The 24,074-nt window shown below is 41.6% G+C and overlaps 1 protein-coding gene across 1 annotated transcript; it reads right to left on the bottom strand.

Moving 5' to 3' along the window:
• Positions 1–8,943: 8,943 nt before the first annotated feature.
• Positions 8,944–18,000, bottom strand: LOC134290953 (uncharacterized). The gene is made up of 3 exons (XM_062858186.1): positions 17,021–18,000; positions 9,167–11,476; positions 8,944–9,102 (listed from the first exon to the last, which is right to left on the bottom strand). The coding sequence occupies exons 1-3, from the start codon at positions 17,998–18,000 to the stop codon at positions 9,075–9,077; spliced, it is 3,318 nt and encodes a 1,105-aa protein (XP_062714170.1). The 3' UTR covers positions 8,944–9,074.
• Between the last annotated feature and the right edge of the window lie 6,074 nt (positions 18,001–24,074).

The following is a 24,074-nucleotide window of genomic DNA, read 5'->3' as shown; positions in this document are numbered from 1 at the left end:
AAACGGGGGGTCCATCAATTTGAGTAACCAAATGCATTTTTCTTACTTTTTAGGCGAGGGCTTTCAGAAAATCGGCACCTTAAACATTTTTGAAGACAAGGTGTAAATAGTGGGCCGGTCTCAGCGAGAATTACCCATATGCAGGGGTGTCCGTTTCGCCCCGTATCTTTCCTGCCAGCCCCGAAAAACACACGTTTACAATTCATTATTTCTGCCTGCTGTAAATGATTGAAAGACGTAGGAAACAAGTTAAAGTTGCAAGTCAACTGATAATATGTTAAGTTTTACTCTGTTATACAGGCCTAACGTACTCATTTGCTTTGGGTGTCCATTATGTCCCTAATCCCCCTAGGCGCTGTCCATAAACTACGTAGACTCAATTTTGGCAATCTCAGAACCCCCCCTCCCCCCTCGTAGACTTTTGTCCATACAAAATTTTAGAAATTTGTATGGACCGTAGACTTTGGCCAGACCCCCCCGTCCCCCCCCTCTGAGTCTACGTAGTTTATGGACAGGCCCCTACCACTAGAGTGCCTTTAACTTCAGTTACCACAAAACACTAGCTGTCTACGCTGAAAGCGACAGTAAAAAAAGTAAATTCTCCCGATATGAGTCGATCACCCCGATGTCAGTCGTTCGCTGCTGATCGCTGAATGCTTGATCCTTTTTTAGAGAACAGACTTGCATACAAGGCAACTGTACTAACGGTATACTGGTTCGCCTAAATGTAGGCAACTTTCCCTTTTCGAAGACGGTAAATCAAAAAGAAACAGATAGACTGCCTGGTAGAATGAAGCATATGCAAGCATTCGTTTACGCAGATCCTGCCTTTGGCAGCATGTTCTCATCGATTATCTTTAGTTTTGACATTTGACAATTTTATTAGTTTGATAAAGAAAATTCGCAATAATTCTGGAGGAATACCTATACAAATTTTACAAGTCAGTCTAATTCCTGCTGGAATTTCTAGAAGAATGTTTAAAGAAATCTATAGAAGAATAATTATTTTCCAACATATTTGTGGGGAAATTTCTTCATGAGTTCCTAAGAGAACTCATGGAGAAATTCATTGAGGAATTTTCGAGAAAAAACAGGATGGAATACCTGAACTAATCTGTGAATGAATTTCTACAGAAGTCTCAAGAGAAGTTCCTGCTAAAATCACAGCAGGAAGTCATGCGAGCGTTTGTAGAAGAATTTATAATAACATTATAATTTCTTAAAAAAAATCATGAAGCAATTCCAGCGTGACTTACCTGTGGAACGTTTGTAGGCATTCCCGAAAGGATCGCTGAATGAGCTTCTGAAGGACCTGTAGGATTAAGTGAAGGAATCTCTTGGCGAGTTCAATTTCTGATGGATTCCATTTCTGAAGGAATTCTTTTAAAGTAGCCCAGAAGATTTTTTGAAGGAATCCCTGGGAGAATTTTCAAAAGACAACTTAGAAGATTCTGGTAGAAATTTTAAAAAATGGGTTTTATTTGAAGAATATCTAAAAAAAACTCCGTGGAACGATTAAGGGAGCGTTCATAAATTACATCACGCAAAGATTGCCCATTTTCAACTTATTTTAGGAGTTTCAAAAGAGCTTTCCAAAGAGATCCGTGGAAAAGAATCTGAAAGAATTCCTCAAGGAATTTCTGAATGAATCCATCAAGCAAGTTTTTGAAATGAATGTATTGAAGATTTTCTGAAGGAATCCTTAAAAAAAATCTGAATAAATCACTAGAAGAATTTTTGGAGAAATTTATTGATCAATCGTATGAAAATTTCTTAAAGAGATCTCAGCATGATGTTATAGAGGAGTATTGTAATGATGTTATAGAGGAGTATTGTATTGAAATAGAGAAACATACATGGAAGAAAAGTTCAAGAAAAAAATATCAATATCTTGAAGAATTTCTAAACGAATCCCCAGAATCCAAGTAACACACTTGTCACAGAAGAGTTACGGTGGCGCAGGTTTTGTTAATCAGAACAGTGACTTCTGACTAACTTTTAGCAAGTGAGTTTTTATTTGGTAAAAGTAAGTCACAGTGACTATTGCACCGCCGTGACTCTTCTGTGACGATTGTGTTACTTGGAAATATTTCAGAATGAATGCCTGAAGGAGTTTCTCGAGATATTCCGGGAGAATTCTCTTGTGGAATCTAAGGAAGAGTTTCTGAAGAAAGCCTTCAAAAAGGTTTTAAAATAATCTGAAGGAATTGAAGAGAGAATTTTTGAAGGAAGAAATTTCTGTAGGACTCCATGGACGAATTTCTTAAAGTATTTCTGAACGATTTTCTGAAGGAACTGCTGCAAGAATTTTCCAATTATTATGTGAAAGATTCTCCAAAACATTTCTTGAAGTATCTCAGAAACATTTTCTGAAAAAATACTGTGAAACTGTTTGAATAACTTTCTAAAGGAATCCTTTTGAAATTCGGGAAGAATTTCCAAGAGGAATTTCTGATGGAGCTCTGGTGGAATTTTTGATGAATCCATGGAAGTTTTTCCTAAAGAAGACCTTGAGAAATTTTTGAAGGAATCTTTGGAGTAATTTCTAAAATATTAAACAAACTTTCTTAAAAAACTCTTGAAGAAATATCTGGAAATATTCTTTGAAGAATATCTAATGAGCTCCTTGAAACAGTTTATTAGAGTATCTCTGGGAGAACCAATCTATGGAAGATTTTTTTAAGGATTCCTGGAGAAATTTCTGAAGGAATCAGTTTGGGAATTTATAGTAGAAAACTCTGAATAAATTTCGTAAAAATAAGTCATGAAGGAGTTTATTAAACAGTTTAAGGAAGATTTTTGTGAAAGGGATCTCAGAAGGATGTTGTGAAGAAGTAATTGTATTTCACGGTGCTCCCCAGACCGTTATTATAAAATAAAAATCTCCATCCAATCGGTGCCCACCATTCATTTTCTATGGCTATCCTGCATGTCTGGACAAAATTTGAAAAAATCGTAGGGCCCATTTTTGAGTTACGCCCTTTTATAGGGCGTAAAGCCCAATATTCAAAGAAAAAATCGAAATATTTAGTACTCAACCATTTTTTAACGATTTTGATGAAATATTTTCTTGAAGAAATGTATTGCATTGAGTATTAGATTTGTTTAGCATAGTTTTTGTTGAAATAATTGAAGAAAATATGACGTTGACATAAATAAAAGTGTATTTATATGAAAATATTTCAATAATATTTGTAACTTATCAGGTTCAAATACGGTAAGAAAAACGTGAATGTATATAAACAAAAAAATAAAGTAAATGAGAGGAAAGCTCTTATAAAGAGAAATTTAGCATAACATGTGAAAAGGGCCTAAGTACTTTTTGTAAACAAAGACGTTTCGATCGCTCTAGGGCCCAACTGTACCCACGAATATCTGCACCCTTCACCGATAGCCCGAAGATTTCACTTTCTGAAACATGTTTGTTTACAAAAAGCAATTAGGTCCTTTTCACATGTTATGCTAGAAACAATATTATGTATGTTTGAATAAATGAACGAAGAGCTGTTGTTTCAAGGTGAAACATCAAGAAATACTATTGCAATTCTGCATACAAACTTTAGAGGCACACATCTGACGAACGAAGCAACGAACCCAGCCGCACTTGTTTATCCTGGCTTTGCTCACTTGCAAAAAGAGACAGCTTTTCCAAATCGAGAGCATTTGTTTACGAATTTCCAAAATTGGTACTCTTGAAAACATGAGTAGGGGACCAAGTCGGCCATTGTGGAAGCCATGCTTGTGTTCTCTGAAGTTTCTCCTCAAGCCCTTTACAAACTAGTTTTATTCGCACAAAACAAAAAAAAGACGAATCAGTTCTGTATGAAATCATGAACACCAATATGTGTTGATTTATAAATTTTTAATGATAATTACATTTATTCGTAATATTTTGAATAAGAATGTAGTGTATTATAAATAATAATACCTAAACTGAATGCCGCTTTACGGTGATAAAGACCACAAAAAATGTGTTTAAATTTACTATCGGTGCCGCGCTATTCGTACGAGCGGTTGCACAGGTGCTGCGGTGGAGAGAGACTTTTCGCTCACTGTTGAAAACGACTCAAGGCTACTCGCCTATTTTTTTCACAAAATAGCAAGGTTGGTTTTAGGTACTATGAAAAATAGAGCATTTATGCATAGTAAGTGAACTGATACCTCACGTAGATTATGGACAGCGCCCAAGTTGAAATGAACCGCGAAAACATATAGATATTTCTTTTAAAGAAATGAGATATAAACAGACTTGCTTCAGCATTATCGTTTTACTAAGTCTCTTCAATTACATCTCATGTCCACATAGTTTTAAAAGATAAGACAACACGCTGCCAGGCGGCGTTTGTGGTGTGATAATCATGTTTTACAATAGTAAATTTAAACACATTTTTGTGGTCTTTATCACCGTAAAGCGGCATTCAGTGTAGGTATTATTATTGCGGAGATTCCACCTGTTTAGACTCCTGTGCGAACATTAGTTGCGTGTTTTTTTCTTGCGTGGGCCCACAGATATAAAAACAGACCGCGTCGTGGTGAATATTTTACGCTGCGTTGTTAGGTACACAGTTGGTGATAGTTTTGCATTGTATACAAACATTTATAATGCACCTACGCTGAAAATGAGCCTAATCATTTATTTGCGTCGGAATCTATAAATCTTCGCAACGGGCAATATTTATATTACACTACATTCTTAATCAAAATAATACGATTAGATGTAATTATCATTAAAAATTTATAAATCATCACATATTGGTGTTTATGATTTCATACAGAATTGATTCGTTTTTTTTTGTCTTGTGCGAATAAAACTAGTATGTAAAGGGCTTAAAACAACAACTCTTATTTCATTTATTCAAACACACATAATATCGTTTCTAGCATAACATGTGAAAAGGTGAAAAGTGCTTATTGTAAACAAATCTTCGGGCTATCGGTAAACGGTTCAGATATACGTGGGTACAGTTGGGCCTTACAGCGATCGAAACGTGTTTGTTTACAAAAAGCACTTTGGCCCTTTTCACATGTTATGCTAAATTTCTCCTTTTAAGAGGTCTCCTTTCATTTACTTTATTTTTTTTTGTTTATATACATTCACGTTTTCCTTACCGTATTTGAACCTGAGAAGTTACAAATATTATTGAAATATTTTCATATAAATACACTTTTATTTATGTCAACTCACAAAAACGTCATATTTTCTTCAATTATTTCAACAAAAACTATGCTAAACAAATCTAATACTCAATGCAATACAATTCTTCAGGAAAATATTTCATCAAAATCGTTAAAAAATGGTTGAGTACTAAATATTTCGATTTTTTCTTTGAATATTGGGCTTTACGCCCTTTAAAAGGGCGTAACTCAAAAATGGGAATTTCTGATGAATTCATGGAAGATTTTCTTAAAGAATGTATTGAGAAATTGCTGAAAGAATGCCTGAATAAATTTCTGGAAAAAAATCAAGGAGAAATCAGGCCAAACATTTCAATAGGTCCTATCTGCATTTGAGAGGCTCTCTTTGTTCACTTTCTCTTTCAATTATTGCAAAGTAATGGTACACTTTTCAACTACTTTTGCAGTACAAATCAAGAGACGATTGTTTTGACCATCGTTCAATGCAAGGAGACAATCATAATACAAATAAACAGCTGAGATATTAACGAAAGAGAGGGAAACTAAAGAGAGCCTCTCTTCTGCAGATAGGACCTTTAGACATGTTCGGCCTGAAATATTTTAGAACTTAATCACTGTTGGATGGATACCTGACTCGACTCGTCCGACTAGTCGATTGGAAACTAGGTGGTTCGCTGGGCAGGATGGGTTGGCTGGATTTGCCTCCAATTGGTATCCAATGGCTATCCAAATCCCTAGTGGGTCTTCTTGGACTCAGGAATCACACAACACATAACATTTTCACAGAAACACAGCTCTTTAATTAAAACGGAATTCGTACACACTACATTTATTCGACTAACACTAACACATTCTCTTAAAACTAAACGATGGTCACGCAGGACCGATTCTGACCGTGTGCTACTTAATACTAAACTCTGCTCAATATTCTCCGAAACCTGAGCCTAGATTGGTACTCGATCTACCGGTGGTGAGTTTCTATTTGCTACCTGAAACAACGATGACCAATCTTCTCTCGCTCAGCATCCCCATTCTATAATCTCTTCTTGACTGACCACGCTGCATCGATGACGTCACAACCTCTCAACAGAAAGCGAAAGTGATCTCTGTTTATCCATATCACTCCGGCGATCGAGCGATCGGTTGAACAAAGCAATACAAGCTCTAATCGTCTGCCGTACTGCCACTGTTCAGATTGGATGATCGCGTTAGGGTGAGCCACAGACATTCTCACCCACCCAGAAATCTTGATTTATGTACCTGAAAATAGACAAATCCTCTTCGATTGGGACGGGAAAGGAAGGGTCACTGCCTTAAATTTCACTGGTCTCTAATTCTGGAACTGGTAACAGGCAAATATTCTCGACCGCTCGTTTCAATTCTCCAACGGCGGTTTTCAGCGTGACGACTCTCACGACCCCGTCAGTGCCAGGGTGTACAGCTACAATGCGACCCATACGCCAACGCATCGGCGGCTGGTTTTTGTCCTGAACTACCACTAGCCTTCCTAATTCAAATTGAACAGGTGGTTTCCAACGCTTTGATCTCCCTTGAAGCTGGCAAAGGTATTCCCGCTTCCACCTATCCCAAAAGTGCTGGAGCTGTTGCTGAACCAACTGATAACACTTCAAACGATTTGTAGGTGTCCTTCGCAGGTCCGTTTCTGGGAACGATTGCAAGGAACTACCAACCAAAAAGTGTGCGGGGGTAAGCGGTTCAAGGTCATTTGGGTCCTCTGACATTTGAGTCAGCGGCCTGGAGTTTAAACAGCCTTCCACTTGCACCAGCAACGTGAACATATCCTCGTGAGTCACCGGGTTTACACCAACAACGCGGAGTATATGGTGTTTTGCCGAGCGTACTGCAGCTTCCCACAATCCTCCGAAATGTGGAGAGCCGGGAGGGTTAAAATGCCAAGTAATTTCCTCATTGGCACAAAATCTAGCGAGGTCTTGCCGATACTCCGAATGTCTCCATAGATGGAACAGCTCCTGCAGTTGATTTCGAGCTCCAACGAAATTCGTACCGTTGTCCGAATACAGATCTGTGCACCTTCCTCTGCGCGCGACGAATCGCCGGAGAGCCTGCAAGAATCTCTCCGTGGACAAATCGGAGACCAACTCCATGTGTACCGCCTTAGTGCACATGCATACGAAAATGGCTACGTAGGCCTTCACGGCAGCTCTACGTGGTGCTGGTCGTAGATAGACTGGGCCAAAATAATCCACGCCGGCTTTGGAAAACGGACGGGAGATCGAGACCCGCGAGGACGGTAGCTCTCCCATGAACTGTTGTATTTGCCTTGGTTTCGACCTGAAGCACGTGATGCATTGATGAACGACCTGCCTTGCAACATTCCTTCCTCCTAGAGGCCAGTAGCGCTGCCGAACCGTTGCCAACAAAAGTTGCGGACCAGCGTGTGTAACCTGTGGTTACAATTTTCCACTAAATTTGTGAACACCACTGTGTTTTGGAACATTTTAATTTGTTATTTTGTCATTTTTATTTAATTTGTGAAATTAGTATAGGGAAAATAAAATCGTATTATATTGTATCGGTGAGGCATTTGACCCCCAATCTCCCCACCACATGGCACACATCGAGCAGCAACAAGCAGCAGAACAATCGTTTGCGGTGTGTGGCTGTTTTGTTTTGGATTGAACGAAGAGAAGTATCGAAACCGTGTAGTGCGACGGACGCGTTTTTTAACCCGTTTTAATTACGCCCGGAAAAGTGGTGTTTCGCGTCAAAAGCTGGAGGATTGTTCCCAGCAACGTCGGGAGTGATTCCACGAGTGGTTCACTAGTGAAATAGTGCCGGCCCACGGTTTCGGGTACGAAAAAAAGTGCTGTGGAAGTGCAGTGCAAAAGGGTACTGGACCACCGCCATAGTGGGAAGCTAATTGTAAAGGAATTTTCGCTTCCCGGCGGTCTAGTAAAGTGTCCGAAAACCCACCGTCCTCGCTACACGGGCTCAGCCAGTAGAGCCAGTCTCGCCCGTGTAGCTAAACGTCAAGGAGGACGAAGACAGGTAGGTGTAAAGGGGCTCACCACCTGTGGTAGTACTTTGCGGAGACTACCAGGGCTAGTCACGGCGAGTGACTTGCCCGGCGTATTATCGCCACCGTCGCTAGGGGGGATCCGACAAAGGAGCCCGCTCTTCCCCCTAGCTAACTGCCAAGGACGGTTGCTTCGGCAGCCCCAGTGCCCAAAGAAGAAGAAGGAGAAGAAGAAAGAAGAAGAAGGAAGGTGCTCCGCATAATCCGTGCGGAAGCGGAGCCAACGACGACCACCACCACCACTGCAGCAAGGGCCCCAACGAGTCGACCGAAGCCAAATTGCCTTGGGGAGAACGGGGCAAAACAAAGGTTAGATAGTATTAAAAGAATATTGCAAAATTTATTATTATTATTTTCACAATTAATTCCATCCGAAATTCAAATATTAGTGGAGGTACCCTGCTTTAGGCCGCCCTGCCGGGTAACAGCGGGTAAAGGCGGAAAGCCGCTCCTTACACGTGGAGTAAACGCAGATGATGTTGCTCAAATACCATCCTGGTTAAGGGGTGTCTTCCTGGGAGAATCATAGGGTGCTTGGTGTCTTCTGCCTCGTCCGAATGACGCAAACGCCCGCCGACTCTAAGAATGCCATTTTGGCAAATGTAAGGGTGATACCAGCGCAGCGGTGACGTTCTGCTGACTGGTTCCTTCTTCCGGATAGCTCGAAGTTCATCCGGGAATACTTCTTCCTGCACCTTCCGTATCAGCGTAAATTCTGCCATCCGTAATTCTTCCGCCTTGAGGAACCCTTTCGGACGATCTTCTGGCACCTGTAGTGATCGTATCAAACGCTGCCAGATGGCAACACGACGAATCAACGTTGTGTAGGATTTTGTTGTGGAGATTAACCTGTCGTTGAATTCTGCTATTGCTGATGCTGTCACGACAACTGCAGTACGCCTTCTTTCCTCTTCGCCAACTTCTAACGGAGCTGGTTCTGAAACTGGCCAGTTCCTCCGTGCTTCGGTTAACCAACTAGGCCCGCGCCACCAGAAATCATTGTTAATGATCTCCTTCGGTCCTACTCCCCTCGAAATCAAGTCGGCCGGGTTGTCCGTACCTGCCACATGTCTCCACTCGCAGCCTTCCGTGATCGCTTGGACCTTCGCAACTCGGTTAGCGACGAAAACTGACCATGTCGATGGAGTAGCCTGGATCCACCGTAGAGCACACGTAGAATCCACCCAGAACGTCGTGCGAACTTGAAGATTGGTTGCCTGACGAACCTTATCGTAGAGTTGGGCCGATAGTAATGCACCGCTGAGCTCCAGCCTCGGTATGGATTGGGTTTTCAGCGGAGCGACCTTCGATTTCGATGACAGTAGTTGAACTCTCACATTGCCAGCCTCGTCTAGACTGCGGACGTAGAGACATGCCCCATATGCCTTCATCGACGCATCCGAAAAACAGTGTAGCTCCACCTCTACTGCATTTGGAAGGATTACGCAACGATCTATACGAATCTCGTTGAGAATCGGTAACTGGACGTGCAGTTTTCTCCAGGACTCACCCACCGTCGAAGGTAACGGTTGATCCCAGTCCAACTTCTTGCCCTTTTCATCCTCTAAAGTCCATAAAAGCTGCATGAATACCTTTGCAGCTGTCGTTGTAGCGCCGATGAAACCCAGCGGGTCGAACAACGTAGCGATTATCGACAAAACCTTGCGTTTGGTGAGAACTTCATCGGGATCGACAGGTGGGACATGGAATTGGAAGCGGAAAACATCCCTTCCGGGTAGCCAGGTCAAACCTAGAGCCTTGACAGACGGATCAGGATCTAGATTAATGCCATCCGCCGGACGAATCGCCAAATTATCATCGGAAACACCGTGCAGGACCGCTGCACAGTTGGATGCCCATTTTCTGAGCCGAAAACCTCCACTAGTCGTCATTTCGTCCAGCTGATTTTGTAGTTTCCTGGCCTCCTCCAAGTTACTGCAACCTGTGATGACATCGTCCATGTACGTGTCTTCTGTAATCGCCTTCACTGCCAGCGGATATCGTTCTCCTTCGTCCATGGCTAATTGGTTAAGTGTACGAGTCGCCAAGAACGGAGCCGGTTTGGTTCCATAGGTAACCGTGTTCAACTCGTACACACCTATCTCCTCCACCGGAGATGAACGCCAGAGAATCGATTGGAATGGCCTATCCTCTGGATGAATGAAAATCTGCCGGAACATCTTTTCCACGTCAGCCACCAGCATAATCTGCTTAGTACAGCAGCGAAGGATAATGGAGCGGAGATCCTGTTGTATCACAGGCCCTACCAGCAACGCATCGTTCAACGACAATCCTGAAGCCGTTTTGCAGGATGCGTCAAACACCACGCGGACCTTGGTGGTGGTGCTGGCCTCCTTGACCACCGGATGATGAGGAAGGAAACACCGTTTGGTGGGTTCTGAATCCTCTTCGATTCTCCGCATGTGACCCAACTGCAGATATTCCTCCATAAAGGTGACGTATTGTTTCCGGAGGTTTGCGTCCCTGGTAAGCCTCCGTTCGGTGCCTAGAAAACGTCGGAATGCGATCTCCTTAGATTCGCCCAACCGAGAGATGACGTCTTCATCTTTGGGAAGTGCTACGGAATAGCGACCGTCCGCCCCTCGCTGTACGGAACTCATAAAGATAGCTTCACAGCGAGTTTCTTCAGGAGAATAGTTCGTAGAATCCACCTCCTCCATGGACCAGAACCGGGTGAGTAGATCCTCCAAACGATCCGAAGTAGAGACATTACAGTTGATCTGCAAGCCTTGAAGCCCTTCGTCGAATCCTCCACTAATGATCCAACCAAAAACGGAGTCGTGTAAGGACGGAAGTCGCTCTCCAAGCGAAATCTTCCTACCAGAGTCGAAAAAGTCGAAAAACGATTCTATACCAAGAACGAGATCAACTCCTGACGAAACGCAGAACGACGGATCAGCAAGTTCGATTCCTTTCGGTATGGTCCAGCCGGAGATGTCGATGTTAGCCGTGGGGAGATCGGCTGTTACCTTCGGAAGCACCAGGAAACCCATCTGGCGCGAGAACTCTGACAGCCGGGAACGGATCGTGACTACAATCCTTTGGTTGACCTTGATTGCTGCCTGCCCAATGCCAAGAACCGAAATATCCACCTTGCTACGAGAAACCTTCATGCGCTGGCTGAGGCGCTCGGTGATGAAGTTACTCTCCGACCCAGAATCGAGAAGAGCACGAGCTGGGACCCTATTGCCGTTGTTATCCTCAACAACGACAACTGCGGTTGCTAACAAAACCTTTGACGAACATTGGTGCACGGTGTGTCTGGTAGAACAAAATTATTTTAAAAAAATCGGTATCGCTAAGACACCCACCAAACGAAAGCAGAAGGTCCCACCTTTCATTTGAGGCTAAAACAAGAAAGTTCTATCGGCGGTCCTAGAACAATTTTTTTTTTTTCAAAAATTCATTACTATAAGGACACATTCCACGCACTTCTACACCGCGGTTTTTTAACTTCATTGAACGATATTTCCGGGCTCCTGCTGTCGATTTTGATTCTTTTTGCACCAAAATGAAGATAATTACCTATATTCTTCTAATAGTACCTGAAACTTTAAAAACTGCTTTTAGAAAGTAGCAAATTTCTTGGCGTTCGGTCAAAATTCGTCATTTTTTGCGATGGTGTCCCGTTACGCTGTATTTCTTGTTTTCTTTCGAAGTACAAAGGTCCAATTCCCAATTAGAAAGCATAAACTGAATCTTCTATCTAAATCTGATCGTTTGATATGCTGGTTGGTATGTATATGACAACATATCAATTTTTGGAAGCAAAAGTTTGATTCTCGCTCGAAACGTACCGCGTGGAATGTGTCTAAGACTTGCATTTTCTTCCTTTCAACCTTGAGTGTAACCTAATGGGCTCGTATGAGGTCGCTCATTAGTAACGTATCATATTAATAGAGTAAACGGGAAAAACATATTCAAAATTTTCCATACAAAATGTTGTCTAGACAAGTGTTAAAAAATATTTAAGGGAGTTGTAATAGAATTTTACCAATATTTAGGTATATGTGTTAACCATCTTCTTCTTATTGACATGAAGAAGAAGTTATTTCGACTGCCATTCTCCTCGTTTTTATCGACAGTGCCAAATGTTCGAAAATTTTTACAGTCGTAATAGGCCATGACTTGGATGTCAATAAAAATATAACGATCAACAAAGTAGCTCGGATAAAACGACCACGTTCCATTATAGGCCGGTATACGTTCATTTTGTGCCCCTTTCTGGTACTTGTAAAAGCAATTAACATTTTTCGCTAATTTGAAGGATTGCTGTGTAGTATAGCATTAGGTATTGAATCATAAAAAATTAAGGAATCCAATTTCAACATAAGTTCCAAACTTTTAGAGAAACAACTATGACATGAAATCATAAAGTCACGATGAAAACCGTACCAAGGTGTGCGTGATGTGTTCAAAGAAGCTTTTTCTGCAACCATCAATATCATCGAAGGTAGTTGATATTCACAGATTTAGATATTTTAGATGACTGAGCAAACAAATAAAAGACAGAATAAAATAGAAAAGTCCGAATTTGTTTTTATTTGTATTAGCAGGTTATTGAGATTATTGATCAACTTTTTCTGAAATATACCAGATATAGAAGTTGGTATTATCCCACGATAATATATCGCAATTACTCATTTAAAGTTTATTCGTTCAATGATGAGATCATACCCTTTAGAATTACTCTCTTTATGTATAAATATAATTTGAGTCTTCTACGCAGAGTATTGATATTTGCTGTAATTGCGAAATATGTAGTGCTGCAAGAACTACAGTTTCTTCTTTATTTAAGAGCAAACGCGGCAGACCTAGCACTACTACCGATGATGCAAAAAGATAGTGCTCGTTGCAGTTCTGCTAAAGATGCAAAAGGGAGATTTCATGTTTGCATTGAAAATGTAATCACTGTACTACATTCTCCTGCAGCAGTACAGTAAATACATTTTTGATACGAAAATATCAGTATTGGACGAGAAAACCACTTTAGATTTTTCAATGATTATGTTAATGACGGCCTTGAGAACAAAAAAATCTCGGATAACAATTCGATATTATGAAAAAGTACCTATTTTACCAAAAAACTAAAATAAATCAATACAATTTTTATTTAAGTTTTGCTCCATTATTGTAGGACCGCCTTTCTCAAATTATGTGTCGTGACCCACCTGCCCCATTAGAAATAGACGCGTTTTAAAGATTTGACTCCAGAAAATATCGAGTTGCGGCCATCTTAGGATTCTGGAAAGAGTATGTCGTCTTGTAATTAATTGTAGTATCTTAGCATCTAACATCGTGGCCTAAAGGATGTTTTTCACTTAAAACAGCTCAGTCAAATAAATTGGCAATGTTTTGTGCCTAGAGATTTGTAGAACTTGTTTATAAAGTAAAAGTATCAATAACATGCTCAGTTTACAGTTTTAGCTTATTCATGGTATTTAGAACACACAGCCATTCCCTTATATCACAGACAAGAAGACGCGTAACTCTTAGAGAAAATTCATTAATTTTTTTTGCTGTCTTTTTCATGAACATGCATCCACCTATTGCTGGAACCACGCGAGACACTGTCGGCCATGATGGGATGCGATTTGACGTTTGCCTAACACGCACACTTTTATACATGTCTCCTGTAAGTTTCATTTGTATCATTCAGCAACGTGTACACTTGCAAACATCAAAGCGATCGAACATTAGCTCCTATGGTGAAAGAATCGCGGAAATCAAACGAAATTTAAATTCATCGTTAAATGCATGTGCCAAGCCCTATTGAAGAGTGTTACGTCTGTTTGTCTGTGCTTATATCGTACATTGCTCAATAGAGAAAATAATAAAATTCTTTAAATAATTGAAAGTTTTGTCAAATGCATTCTATAAGGATGAACACGGTGATTTAATAAAAATTACGAGTATTAGAGCATGATGTAAATTGTAAATTGAAATTTGAACTCATCATGTCCATCTACTTGAAACTATTACATTTTTTAAGCATAGGGGAGACTGAGGAGACTTGATCCCTGGGGAGACTTGTTCCCCCCATATTTGCTCGGAATCAAAAACATTTTTCTTCTAGCATAATTTTTTCAAAACTACTCCTGGACAAACGACTATGTTTTGGCTACAAGTGATTTTGATTGTACATTGCATTATTTTTTAACGGTTGATGGTTTGTTTTCAGTCCTTCAGAAATCTTTTAGGCGATTCCGAAAAATCTCAATAACTTTGTGAAAATTAAAACAAAACATGTCAAAATTTCACAGCACATAGTTTAAATAGAATACTTTCAAACTTATTTATCCAAATAAGGCTGTTGTTAGCATATTTTAATTAATTCAGCTTAGTATACACAACAGTGACATGGGGAGACTTGATCCCTCGAGGATTACACACACATTATACATGAGAAAAATAAAATTCTATTCGGAAGCCTCTATTTACTTGGAATTCTAGTCTATTCAACGATAAAATGTGTCAGATAATTAGAACTTTAGTACAAACCAAGAAAAGGGGGATCAAGTCTCCCCATTTTGAAAATACGGCATATCCTTAAAAATTTAAGGAAATCTTACAATTTCAAACACTCCAAATTCATCGAAAATACAAGAAAACTCGAAAAGAAAATGAATAGGAAGACTCTGGAATTATTTTCCATTCAAATAAACCATGTGCTCTAAGGGGGATCAAGTGTCACCCATTTTTGAAAAATACATCATAAGACATGCCTCCATAAAAACACAGTTTTGAAAACATTAACAAAAATTTAAAGGTCTTCTGTTGTGTATTTACTTGCAATAGATGTTTACCTGCCATTTTGTACGGAAATCGGATCTAGTTTTGTGTTTTTTCTTAAAGTTTCAGGTAAATTAAGAAAAAGGGATCAAGTCTCCCCAGTCTCCCCTAACTGCCCAGAACTACGAAACTGACTACTGTTTACTGTTTTTTTATTAACATGGGACTATTATGCTTTTGTGGGAAGTGTACTTATTGCGGATTTTTTGAAAAATTTCCACTCTGCGGTAGCCGCCGACTTCTACCGCAGCTGTCAAAGTCCTACCGCAGCCCTGAAAATCATCATATCATTGAAACAGACGGTTTTATCAAAGTATGCTTGCAATGTGAATTGAGGGGGTTAGAAGCAAAGAGGTGTAAGTGACAAAAACGCACTTTCGAGTAAATGAGGTTTAAAGTTTTTGACCAATTTTTCATCCCATACAAAATGTATGGAGCTTCAAAATCAACCTAATTTTCTCTGATTTATTGTAATTTTTCCAATCATCGTAGAAACAATCTCAAAAAAGTTCCTGAAAGCTTGAAATCTGAAGAATTTTATGCTATGCTCAGCTCAAAATCGACAAAATGGTCACTTACACCCCTTTGATTCTGGGCCCTTCAATTGCTCTGGGAAGGAACAACAAACAATGATCATCGGCGTCGTATCCAAGGCATCTTTGACCCGATTGATGATAACTTAGTGAAAATCAGTAGTCTGACAGCTGCGGTAGCTTTCTCAATCTTCCGTAAAACGGAAATTTTTCTCTAAATTAGCAATAACATCATATAAAAAATCTTCCGTCGGAAAGCCATGTTGGCAATTTATTACTTTTTCGTTATTACTAAGTACTTCGAGAAAATACAAAAAATATCACACTATTTCAAAAAAAAAAAAATTGTTCTAGACCCGCCGATAGAACTTTCTCATTTAAGTCTCAAATGAAAGGTGGGACCCTTAGCTTTCGTTTGGTGGGTATTTTAGCGATACCGATTTTTTTTAAAATAATGTTGTCCACCAGACACACCGTGGGTGAACTGTGCCTGCCACCAAGCTGTCGGTAGCTGCCAAGTTAGCTACTTGTGGACAGGGAATGAAATTATCAGCAAATTGAGACGAAAATCGGCGTTTTTCGAGCAACCGATTTTTTCTGTTTTTACTTTTCCTGTGAGAAATGTTTATCGGTCGTTGCTGTTTGTCCCCGATCAAAGATAGCCGAAAACTGGAAATCTCTCCTTTCATTTTCGCTATCCAACTTTATCCGCCTGCAAAGTTATCGCGATAATTATCAGAATGCAAATAACAAAAATTTGCCGCTAACGGGATTCGAACCTAGACCCTCCACAAAAATGTGTATGAGCGCGAACCAAAACCACTCAACCACACAAGCTGCTCGAGAGTGGATAGAAATTTTGTACATAAAAGCTACAGCCGATGACGACGGGACTACGGAAAGGCGAACAAAGAGCAGAAAGCAAACCAGTCAACTTTTCATTGCAGATGATAATCGATTTTCGGCGCTGCGGAACGAGCGAAAACACATTCTCGGGAGAAACCCGGGTCTGAAATTATCGCACGTCTTTTTTCGCCGATAATGCGTGTGGGGGAGTTTTCTACTATCGCGATCGTGATCGATAATTTCATTCCCTGCTTGTGGAGTGGGATTGGATGCCGATTGAGTGGGATTACTCGAGGACTGTGGCGCTTCCTTGGTCATGTTGCTGGTTTTAGCTGGTGCCTTCGGATTAGAGCTCCTTTCCGGTTTGAAGCAAACCAACGAGTGATGACGACCCTTGCAATTCCTGCAGGAATACTTCGACTGACATTCCTTGGCTTGATGACCCGGTCTGAAGCAGTTCCTGCACAACGAATGAGACCGCAGCAACGAATCCTTATCCGTCACTGACATTCGTTGAAAGGTGCTGCACTGGAAAAGCCTAGGGAAAAGCGGATGATTACCACTACAAGCAAAGCAGCTTCCTCCAGAAGACTGAACGGTGTTGAAGCTGTTCTTCACTGCAGGGTTCCGTTGCCTGGACGGAGGTTGGTTGGATGATCTGGTAGCTTCTGCAGCCTTGGGTGGTAAGGATTCCAAAATGCGAACCCGGCGCTGGAGAAATTCGATGAGTTCCTTCAACGTGTCCTGGTCCTTGGTGGAGGAGAACTCTTCCCAGCTACGACGAGTGGATGGATCCAAACGAGACGTCAACAAATTCACGAGTAGTAGGTCCTTGTAGTCCCCCGGTTGTACAACCTGGTCTAACGTTTGCACGATCTTCTCAAAGCCCTCTACTAAACCGTGCAACTCAGAGGCGGATTCCTTGGGAAGAGCAGGCAACTTGAGTAGGGATTGGATTTGCCGCTTCTTCAACACCTTGCTGTTGTTGTACCGTTTGGTCAGCATTCCCCAAGCGACATGATAGTTGGCAGCCGTGATTTGGAGCGAATCGATCATTGTTTTTGGTTCCCCTTGTAGACAACCCTTTAAATAGTGGAATTTTTCTACATCGGGCAGATCTGTTTTCCAATGGATCAAGGAAGTGAACAGATCTCGAAAACTCAACCATTCGTCAATTTCCCCGTTGAAAGTTTGCAGCTTAATCTGCGGAAGGCGAACGTGATCAAGTGAGGCTGGCACTGGAGGATCCCCACGAATGGATTGGTTTAAACTAGCTGGTTCCTGTCTACTCCTAACTTGATCTGTTAAAACTGATTTAACCTCATAATAACGGTCACTAAACTCCTGCCTCTGCTTATCGAGTGTGTCACCATCCTCATCTTCATCGTCGAAGTCCTCGTGGGATTGAACTTCCACTAGCGCAGCTCCATACCTTTCCCATAGGTCGTCGATTTTTTCCAACCGAAGGAGAATTTGGGTCGCGGACGTAGCTTCCTGGATTTTCTCGGAAAATCGACGGATGTCGTTGAAGGCTGCTTCAATTTGCTTGAGTTTGGCCATCAGCAACTTCAAGCTCGACGTCTTCTTCACGGATGGCCTTTTGGATGGAGCCATCGTCCCTTGGTACAGCAGTAGAGATGCGAGACGAAAGAGAGGTGATGTAATATTCCGCGGAGTCCGTTTGCTTCGGCGGACACACACTATTCCAAATTAACTGACCTTCACAACAGAAGACTTCGCCAAATAACGAAAATGCGCAGAAATACCAGTGGGTCAGCTATGGAGGCACAGTACTCGTCACTCGATGTGGATGCGATTGTCGTTCATAGATGGGACGAACGAAGAGGATAGGAAACCAGCATGTAGTAATCAAAAAAGTGTCCAGCCTCGACTGGACATATACTGTGGCGCTCACCTGGAAGAACCAACAGCGTGGCTAATGTCCAATCGGTTGAATAAGTACCCAAATCCTTTAATTATCAAGAGCCACTATAGGTGTGACGTTACGTTGTCAAAACTCCAAATTGTTTGCGGTAATAGGTTGGGGAAGAGGGGAAATCCAAATGTAATATCAAAAGTTTTCGGCTTCGGCCGGGCATATACTGCGGTCAACTCACCAAGAGAAACCAGCAGTGGCACGAACCCAGCAAATCCAGTAGCGTGGTAAAAAACGCCAAAAATTGTGCAAATTCACCAAAATTCTCGGTAAGCAATCGGGGGTCCGTCCACAATTATCGAAGAGGATATTATAATGGATTAAAATCGTGTAATTCTGCTGCCTAGGCTTCGGCAGACATATACCTTGCTCTAGCACTAACCTGGACAAAACTACGATGGCGCTCCCTCTTCTTGTGGAATCCCTCACTCCTACGCGTTGATTCGGTTGCTCAAACTGTCCAAATGGGGCCGGCCGATACACTCGACGTTGGTAGTTCACTCAGAGTAGATGACTGTTCCTAGCAATGGCTGCCCGCAGTTTGTTGACCGTTGATTGTTCCGACGGTAGATGCAATGAAGCCGATGAAATGGTGGTGGAACGGTGGGCACTGCAGGGGCACGTAAATGAAACGTATTCGGTCCTCACTCACATACAGGGTGCCGACGGTTGTCGGTAATCGTTACAATGCAGCACAGTAGCACGAAAATTCCGGTTAGGGTCCTCACCGGGACCAGCTGGTCATCAACGGTCCAAATTCCGTGGTCGAAGAGCGTGTAGTCCAGAAAGGGTTCGAAAAGTGGTGTTAGAATCACGAATGCCTAAGCTTCGGTAGGACATACACTACATGTATAATTACCTGGAGAAACAGGAATCCGTTCCGAATGTAGTGTCCAGTCCAGACCGAGAGCGATCCCGGAATGTGTCCAACAATGGCCAGAAGTCCGCAGGCAGTGTCTGGAATCCAAATAGCGCTAATCCTTGCGACGCGCCAAATCCTTGACAAAGAATCCCTTGATTACTTTGCCTCCACTAATGATGGCGATGATGCAATTATCCTCCCTTCGCTAATTGTCCCGCGGGATGATGGCGACACTCCTTTCTTCCACGAAGCACAATGGTGTAATTGTTGGATGGTGTGTGGCTGTTTCCGAAGTCCTGTGGCGCCAATCGAGTCCTAGTTCCTGGCTTGGCACGGTCCTCAGGCATCCGGCTCGAAGGACCAATTATGTTGGATGGATACCTGACTCGACTCGTCCGACTAGTCGATTGGAAACTAGGTGGTTCGCTGGGCAGGATGGGTTGGCTGGATTTGCCTCCAATTGGTATCCAATGGCTATCCAAATCCCTAGTGGGTCTTCTTGGACTCAGGAATCACACAACACATAACATTTTCACAGAAACACAGCTCTTTAATTAAAACGGAATTCGTACACACTACATTTATTCGACTAACACTAACAAATTCTCTTAAAACTAAACGATGGTCACGCAGGACCGATTCTGACCGTGTGCTACTTAATACTAAACTCTGCTCAATATTCTCCGAAACCTGAGCCTAGATTGGTACTCGATCTACCGGTGGTGAGTTTCTATTTGCTACCTGAAACAACGATGACCAATCTTCTCTCGCTCAGCATCCCCATTCTATAATCTCTTCTTGACTGACCACGCTGCATCGATGACGTCACAACCTCTCAACAGAAAGCGAAAGTGATCTCTGTTTATCCATATCACTCCGGCGATCGAGCGATCGGTTGAACAAAGCAATACAAGCTCTAATCGTCTGCCGTACTGCCACTGTTCAGATTGGATGATCGCGTTAGAGTGAGCCACAGACAATCACGATGTTTACGTTAGAAATCGCTATTTCGGATTTATTTTCAATACTTTTAATACACTCAAACCTCCATTTAAGTAATGAGTCGGGGATACTTAAATAGATCCATTACGTAAATTGATTCATTACGTAAATGGGTTCTGTTTTTGGCTTAAATAGAGTTCATGCTCTTCCATGGCAGTTTCGTCAAAATATTTACAGAATTATCGAAATAAGCCAATAGACCGTTAGGTCGAAAACGTTATTAGGTCTAAAGGGCCATTAGCATGAGCATGAGCATGAGCATGAGCATAGATGACCGCACAATTCGTAGTTGCTACTCCGTGATTGACCAGAGCAATCGAAATTGCACAAGGAACCAAATGAATAGGGCTTGGGACTAGCTTACTATTCTCAATGTACACAGTTTGAGAGCTCTTAACTTTCATAAGGTCAATAACGGCGCCGGCCACGTCCTTACGGTCATCAAGGATGGGAGTAAGACAAACGTTGTTATAAAGACCGCGAATCGCTGCATCTTCACGTTTGTCTCAGGAAGGAATTTTTTGTTAGTAGGGTAAGGTACTTTGTCAGTTCGGGAGTCACCTATGGTTGGTGATATGATTTGACAATGGATCAATATACACAAACCGCCGCTAACAACCGACCACTGTTCGACGCAAAAACTAGCCAAAAAGAAAATTCTATTGCGCGTCTCCATTCCACTAGGGAGCAAAAACCACACAGAAATACACTGAACGCGACTTACTTACGGCGCCCGGATTTTTGCTCGACCGGCGAGCCCGAACTAACATTTTTCACTCTTTTGTGTAAATGGAAAAATGAAAGAAAATATTTATTATCAACTAAAAGTGTATTGGGAACTAGCGCCGACGGGAAGCGAAAACTTCAATAAGCGAGTAATGAAACAGAAAAATCATCCATTCATAAGTTGCGACTTATTGAGTTCCTAGCACGACGACGACGACGTGCACGCGGACGATCCGAATAAAAAAGCGGCCTGTACACTTTGCCTCTAAAAACTCACTCGCTATTAGGTCGAAAGAGCCATTAGGCCGAAAAAGTTGTTAGATCGAAGAGGTCATCAGGCCGATATATCGTTTGGTCGGAAAAAGGTCGTGTGGCCGAACAATATTGTTACATCAAAGTGTAACGGATAGGTCATTTGGTGGAGTTGGTGTTTGGGCCGAACAAATCATCAAGCTGAATAGATCATTAGGCCGAATAGGTCATTTGGCCGAATAGATCATTAGGCCGAATAGGTCATTAGGCCGAATAGGTCATTAGGCCGAATAGGTCATTAGGCCGAATAGGTCATTAGGCCGAATAGGTCATTAGGCCGAATAGGTTATTAGGCCGAATAGGTCATTAGTCATTAGGCCGAATATGTCATTAGGCCGAATAGGTCATTAGGCCGAATAGGTCATTAGGCCGAATGGGTCATCAAGAAGTATGTACAAGAAATCGTGCTCGTCGTATTTAGACCTTTTCGGCCTAAAGACCTTTTTGGCCTAAAAACCTTTTTGCGGTAAGGACCTTTTCAGCATAAAGACCGTTTCGGCCTAAAGCCCTTTGCAGCCTAATGACTTTTTCGGTCTAATGATTTTTGCGGCCCAATGACGTATTCAGCCTAATGACCTATTCGGCCTATTGACCTGTTTGGCCTAATGAAGTGTTCAGCCTCATGACTGGGCCGAAAATGTCCCTATTCGGTCTATTCATCTTAATGAACTTTTCAAAGAACAGATGTTTCCGAAACCGTAGCATATTTGCATTTGTTTTGCAAATGCGTTACTTAAATGGAGGGATTTTAATAGAATTTACTTTAAAGGATTCGACTTAAATGGAGGTTTGAGTGTACACTTCAAATAACAGCTAATCAACATCAGTGCCAAGAAACACTGAGCTGCAATCTGCTTAGTGCAGCTCATCCATCCGGCTTTCGTACTCCAACAGCCTCACTGTTTTGTATTTGGCAAGGGCAGAGATGGCATGCTCCTCAGTGCGAAACGTGAGAAGAGAAAACATACACACTACACACGCAGAACTCGATGTACACAGCGCAACGAGTAACTTTCACGCAGCGACCGAAAAGACAAAAGAATTTTCACGCAGATTTGTGTAACACTGGATCAACACACAAAATGTGCTGATCCGGTGTTACACAAATCTGCGTGAAAATTCTTTTGTCTTTTCGGTCGCTGTGTGAAAGTTACTCGTGTGCTGTGTTATTTCATTTAAGGGTGCACACGACCTTCAACGAGAGCGAGGGTGAACAACGCAACTTTTTTCACACACAAACCAGCCGCTCACTCTCTGGCATCCGTCAGCGGCACACTCAAAATGAGTGCTCAAACAAATGATAGAACAAGCATGTTTTTCAGTTTCTGCGTGCACATTTTGTGCGCACAGAAAATGTGCACACAAAAATTCATTGAGTGCGCACTCAGTCGTGCTTCCAGTGCAATACTGTGTGTACCACAGGGAGTATGAAAGTACTATAGGGCACTGCATGGAATTCATTTCTTCTCTTTCATTCTTACAGAAATTTTGTAAACAACAAGGCCAGGAAACATCAAAATCCCATACAAAATCAAAACAATACAGTGCCCTATTACGCCGTCTAGTAGCAAATGCATCTGCTAGTCCAAGATATCACATAAATCAAAGACAAATAGATGTGACACTAACGAAATTTCAATCTCATATATCTCATGATCCTGATTACTTAGAGAGTTGGTGTCTTCGACAAAGTTGTTTGGCTGGTTAAGGACTAAGCGATAATAAAACTTAAGATTCAAAATTCCACCGCTAGGTGGTGCTAGTGAGTTAACAAATTTTGTTTTTCATATATATCAGGAAAATTTGCAAAAACTTGCAACTAGCGCCGCCTAGCTGCAGAAACTTGAACCAAACGGTAATTATTCTGAAAGCCCATGATCAACCAAACAATATTGCCGAAGACACCATCTTTCTACAAAATCAGGATGCTGAGATATGCGAAATTTAAAATTTGTTTGCTTTCTAGCGCCGCCTAGCGGTGGAATTTTGAATCTCAAGCCTTATTATCGGTTAGTCCTTGACCAGCCAAACAAGTTTGCCGAAGACACCAACTCTCTAAGTAATCAGGATCATGAGATATATGAGATTGAAATTTCGTTAGTGTCACATATCTATTTGTCTATGATTTATGTGATATCTTAGACAAGCAGATGCAACACTGACAAAATTTCCATCCCATATATCTCAGGATCCTGATTACTTAGAGAGCTGGTTTCTTCGGCAAAGTAGTTCAGCTGGTCAAGGGCTTTCAGAATATGGGCCGTATGATTCGTGATTTCACCGCTAGGCGGCGCAAGAGAGCGAACAAATTTTACATTTCACATATCTCAGCATTCTGATTCTTTAGAAAGATGGTGTCTTCGGCAAAATTGTTTGGTAGATCAAGGGCTTTCAGAATAATTACCGTTTGGTTCAAGTTTCTGCAGCTAGGCGGCGCTAGTTGCAAGTTTTTGCAAATTTTCCTGATAAATATGAAAAACAAAATTTGCTAACTCACTAGCACCGCCTACCGGTGGAATTTTAAATTTTAAGTTTTATTATCGGTTAGTCCTTGACCAGCCAAACAACTTTGCCGAAGACACCAACTCTCTAAGTAATCAGGATCATGAGATATATGAGATTGAAATTTCGTTGCAATTTTTTTGCAAATTTTTCTGATATATTTGAAAAACAAAATTTGTTAGCTCACTAGCACAGCCTTTTGGTGGAATTTGGAACCAAAATATCCATCAACTGTAAGTTCTTGACCAGCTTAAGACGTCTGCTTGTCTCTGATATCACAGGATTTGATACCCCTTAGCGGGTTGTGGACTCACTGGCATGCTTTCGGTTCACCAAATGCTCAAACAA

The sequence above is a fragment of the Aedes albopictus genome, chromosome 3 (genome assembly GCF_035046485.1).
Source record: "Aedes albopictus strain Foshan chromosome 3, AalbF5, whole genome shotgun sequence".
Taxonomy (NCBI): Eukaryota; Metazoa; Arthropoda; class Insecta; order Diptera; family Culicidae; genus Aedes; species Aedes albopictus.
The sequence above is the reverse complement of the archived record's forward strand: the minus strand, read 5'-3'. Positions and strand labels throughout refer to the sequence as shown.

Excerpts from the sequence above, each read along its gene's own strand:
- LOC134290953 (XM_062858186.1), bottom strand. The coding sequence starts at position 18,000 with ATGGCTCCATCCAAAAGGCCATCCGTGAAGAAGACGTCGAGCTTGAAG. Across the intron at positions 11,477-17,020 it reads TCCAACCAACCTCCGTCCAG|ACACACCGTGCACCAATGTT; the intron begins GCAACGGAACCC and ends TTGTTCTACCAG. Across the intron at positions 9,103-9,166 it reads TGGTGGCGCGGGCCTAGTTG|GAAAGAAGGCGTACTGCAGT; the intron begins GTTAACCGAAGC and ends GTTGGCGAAGAG.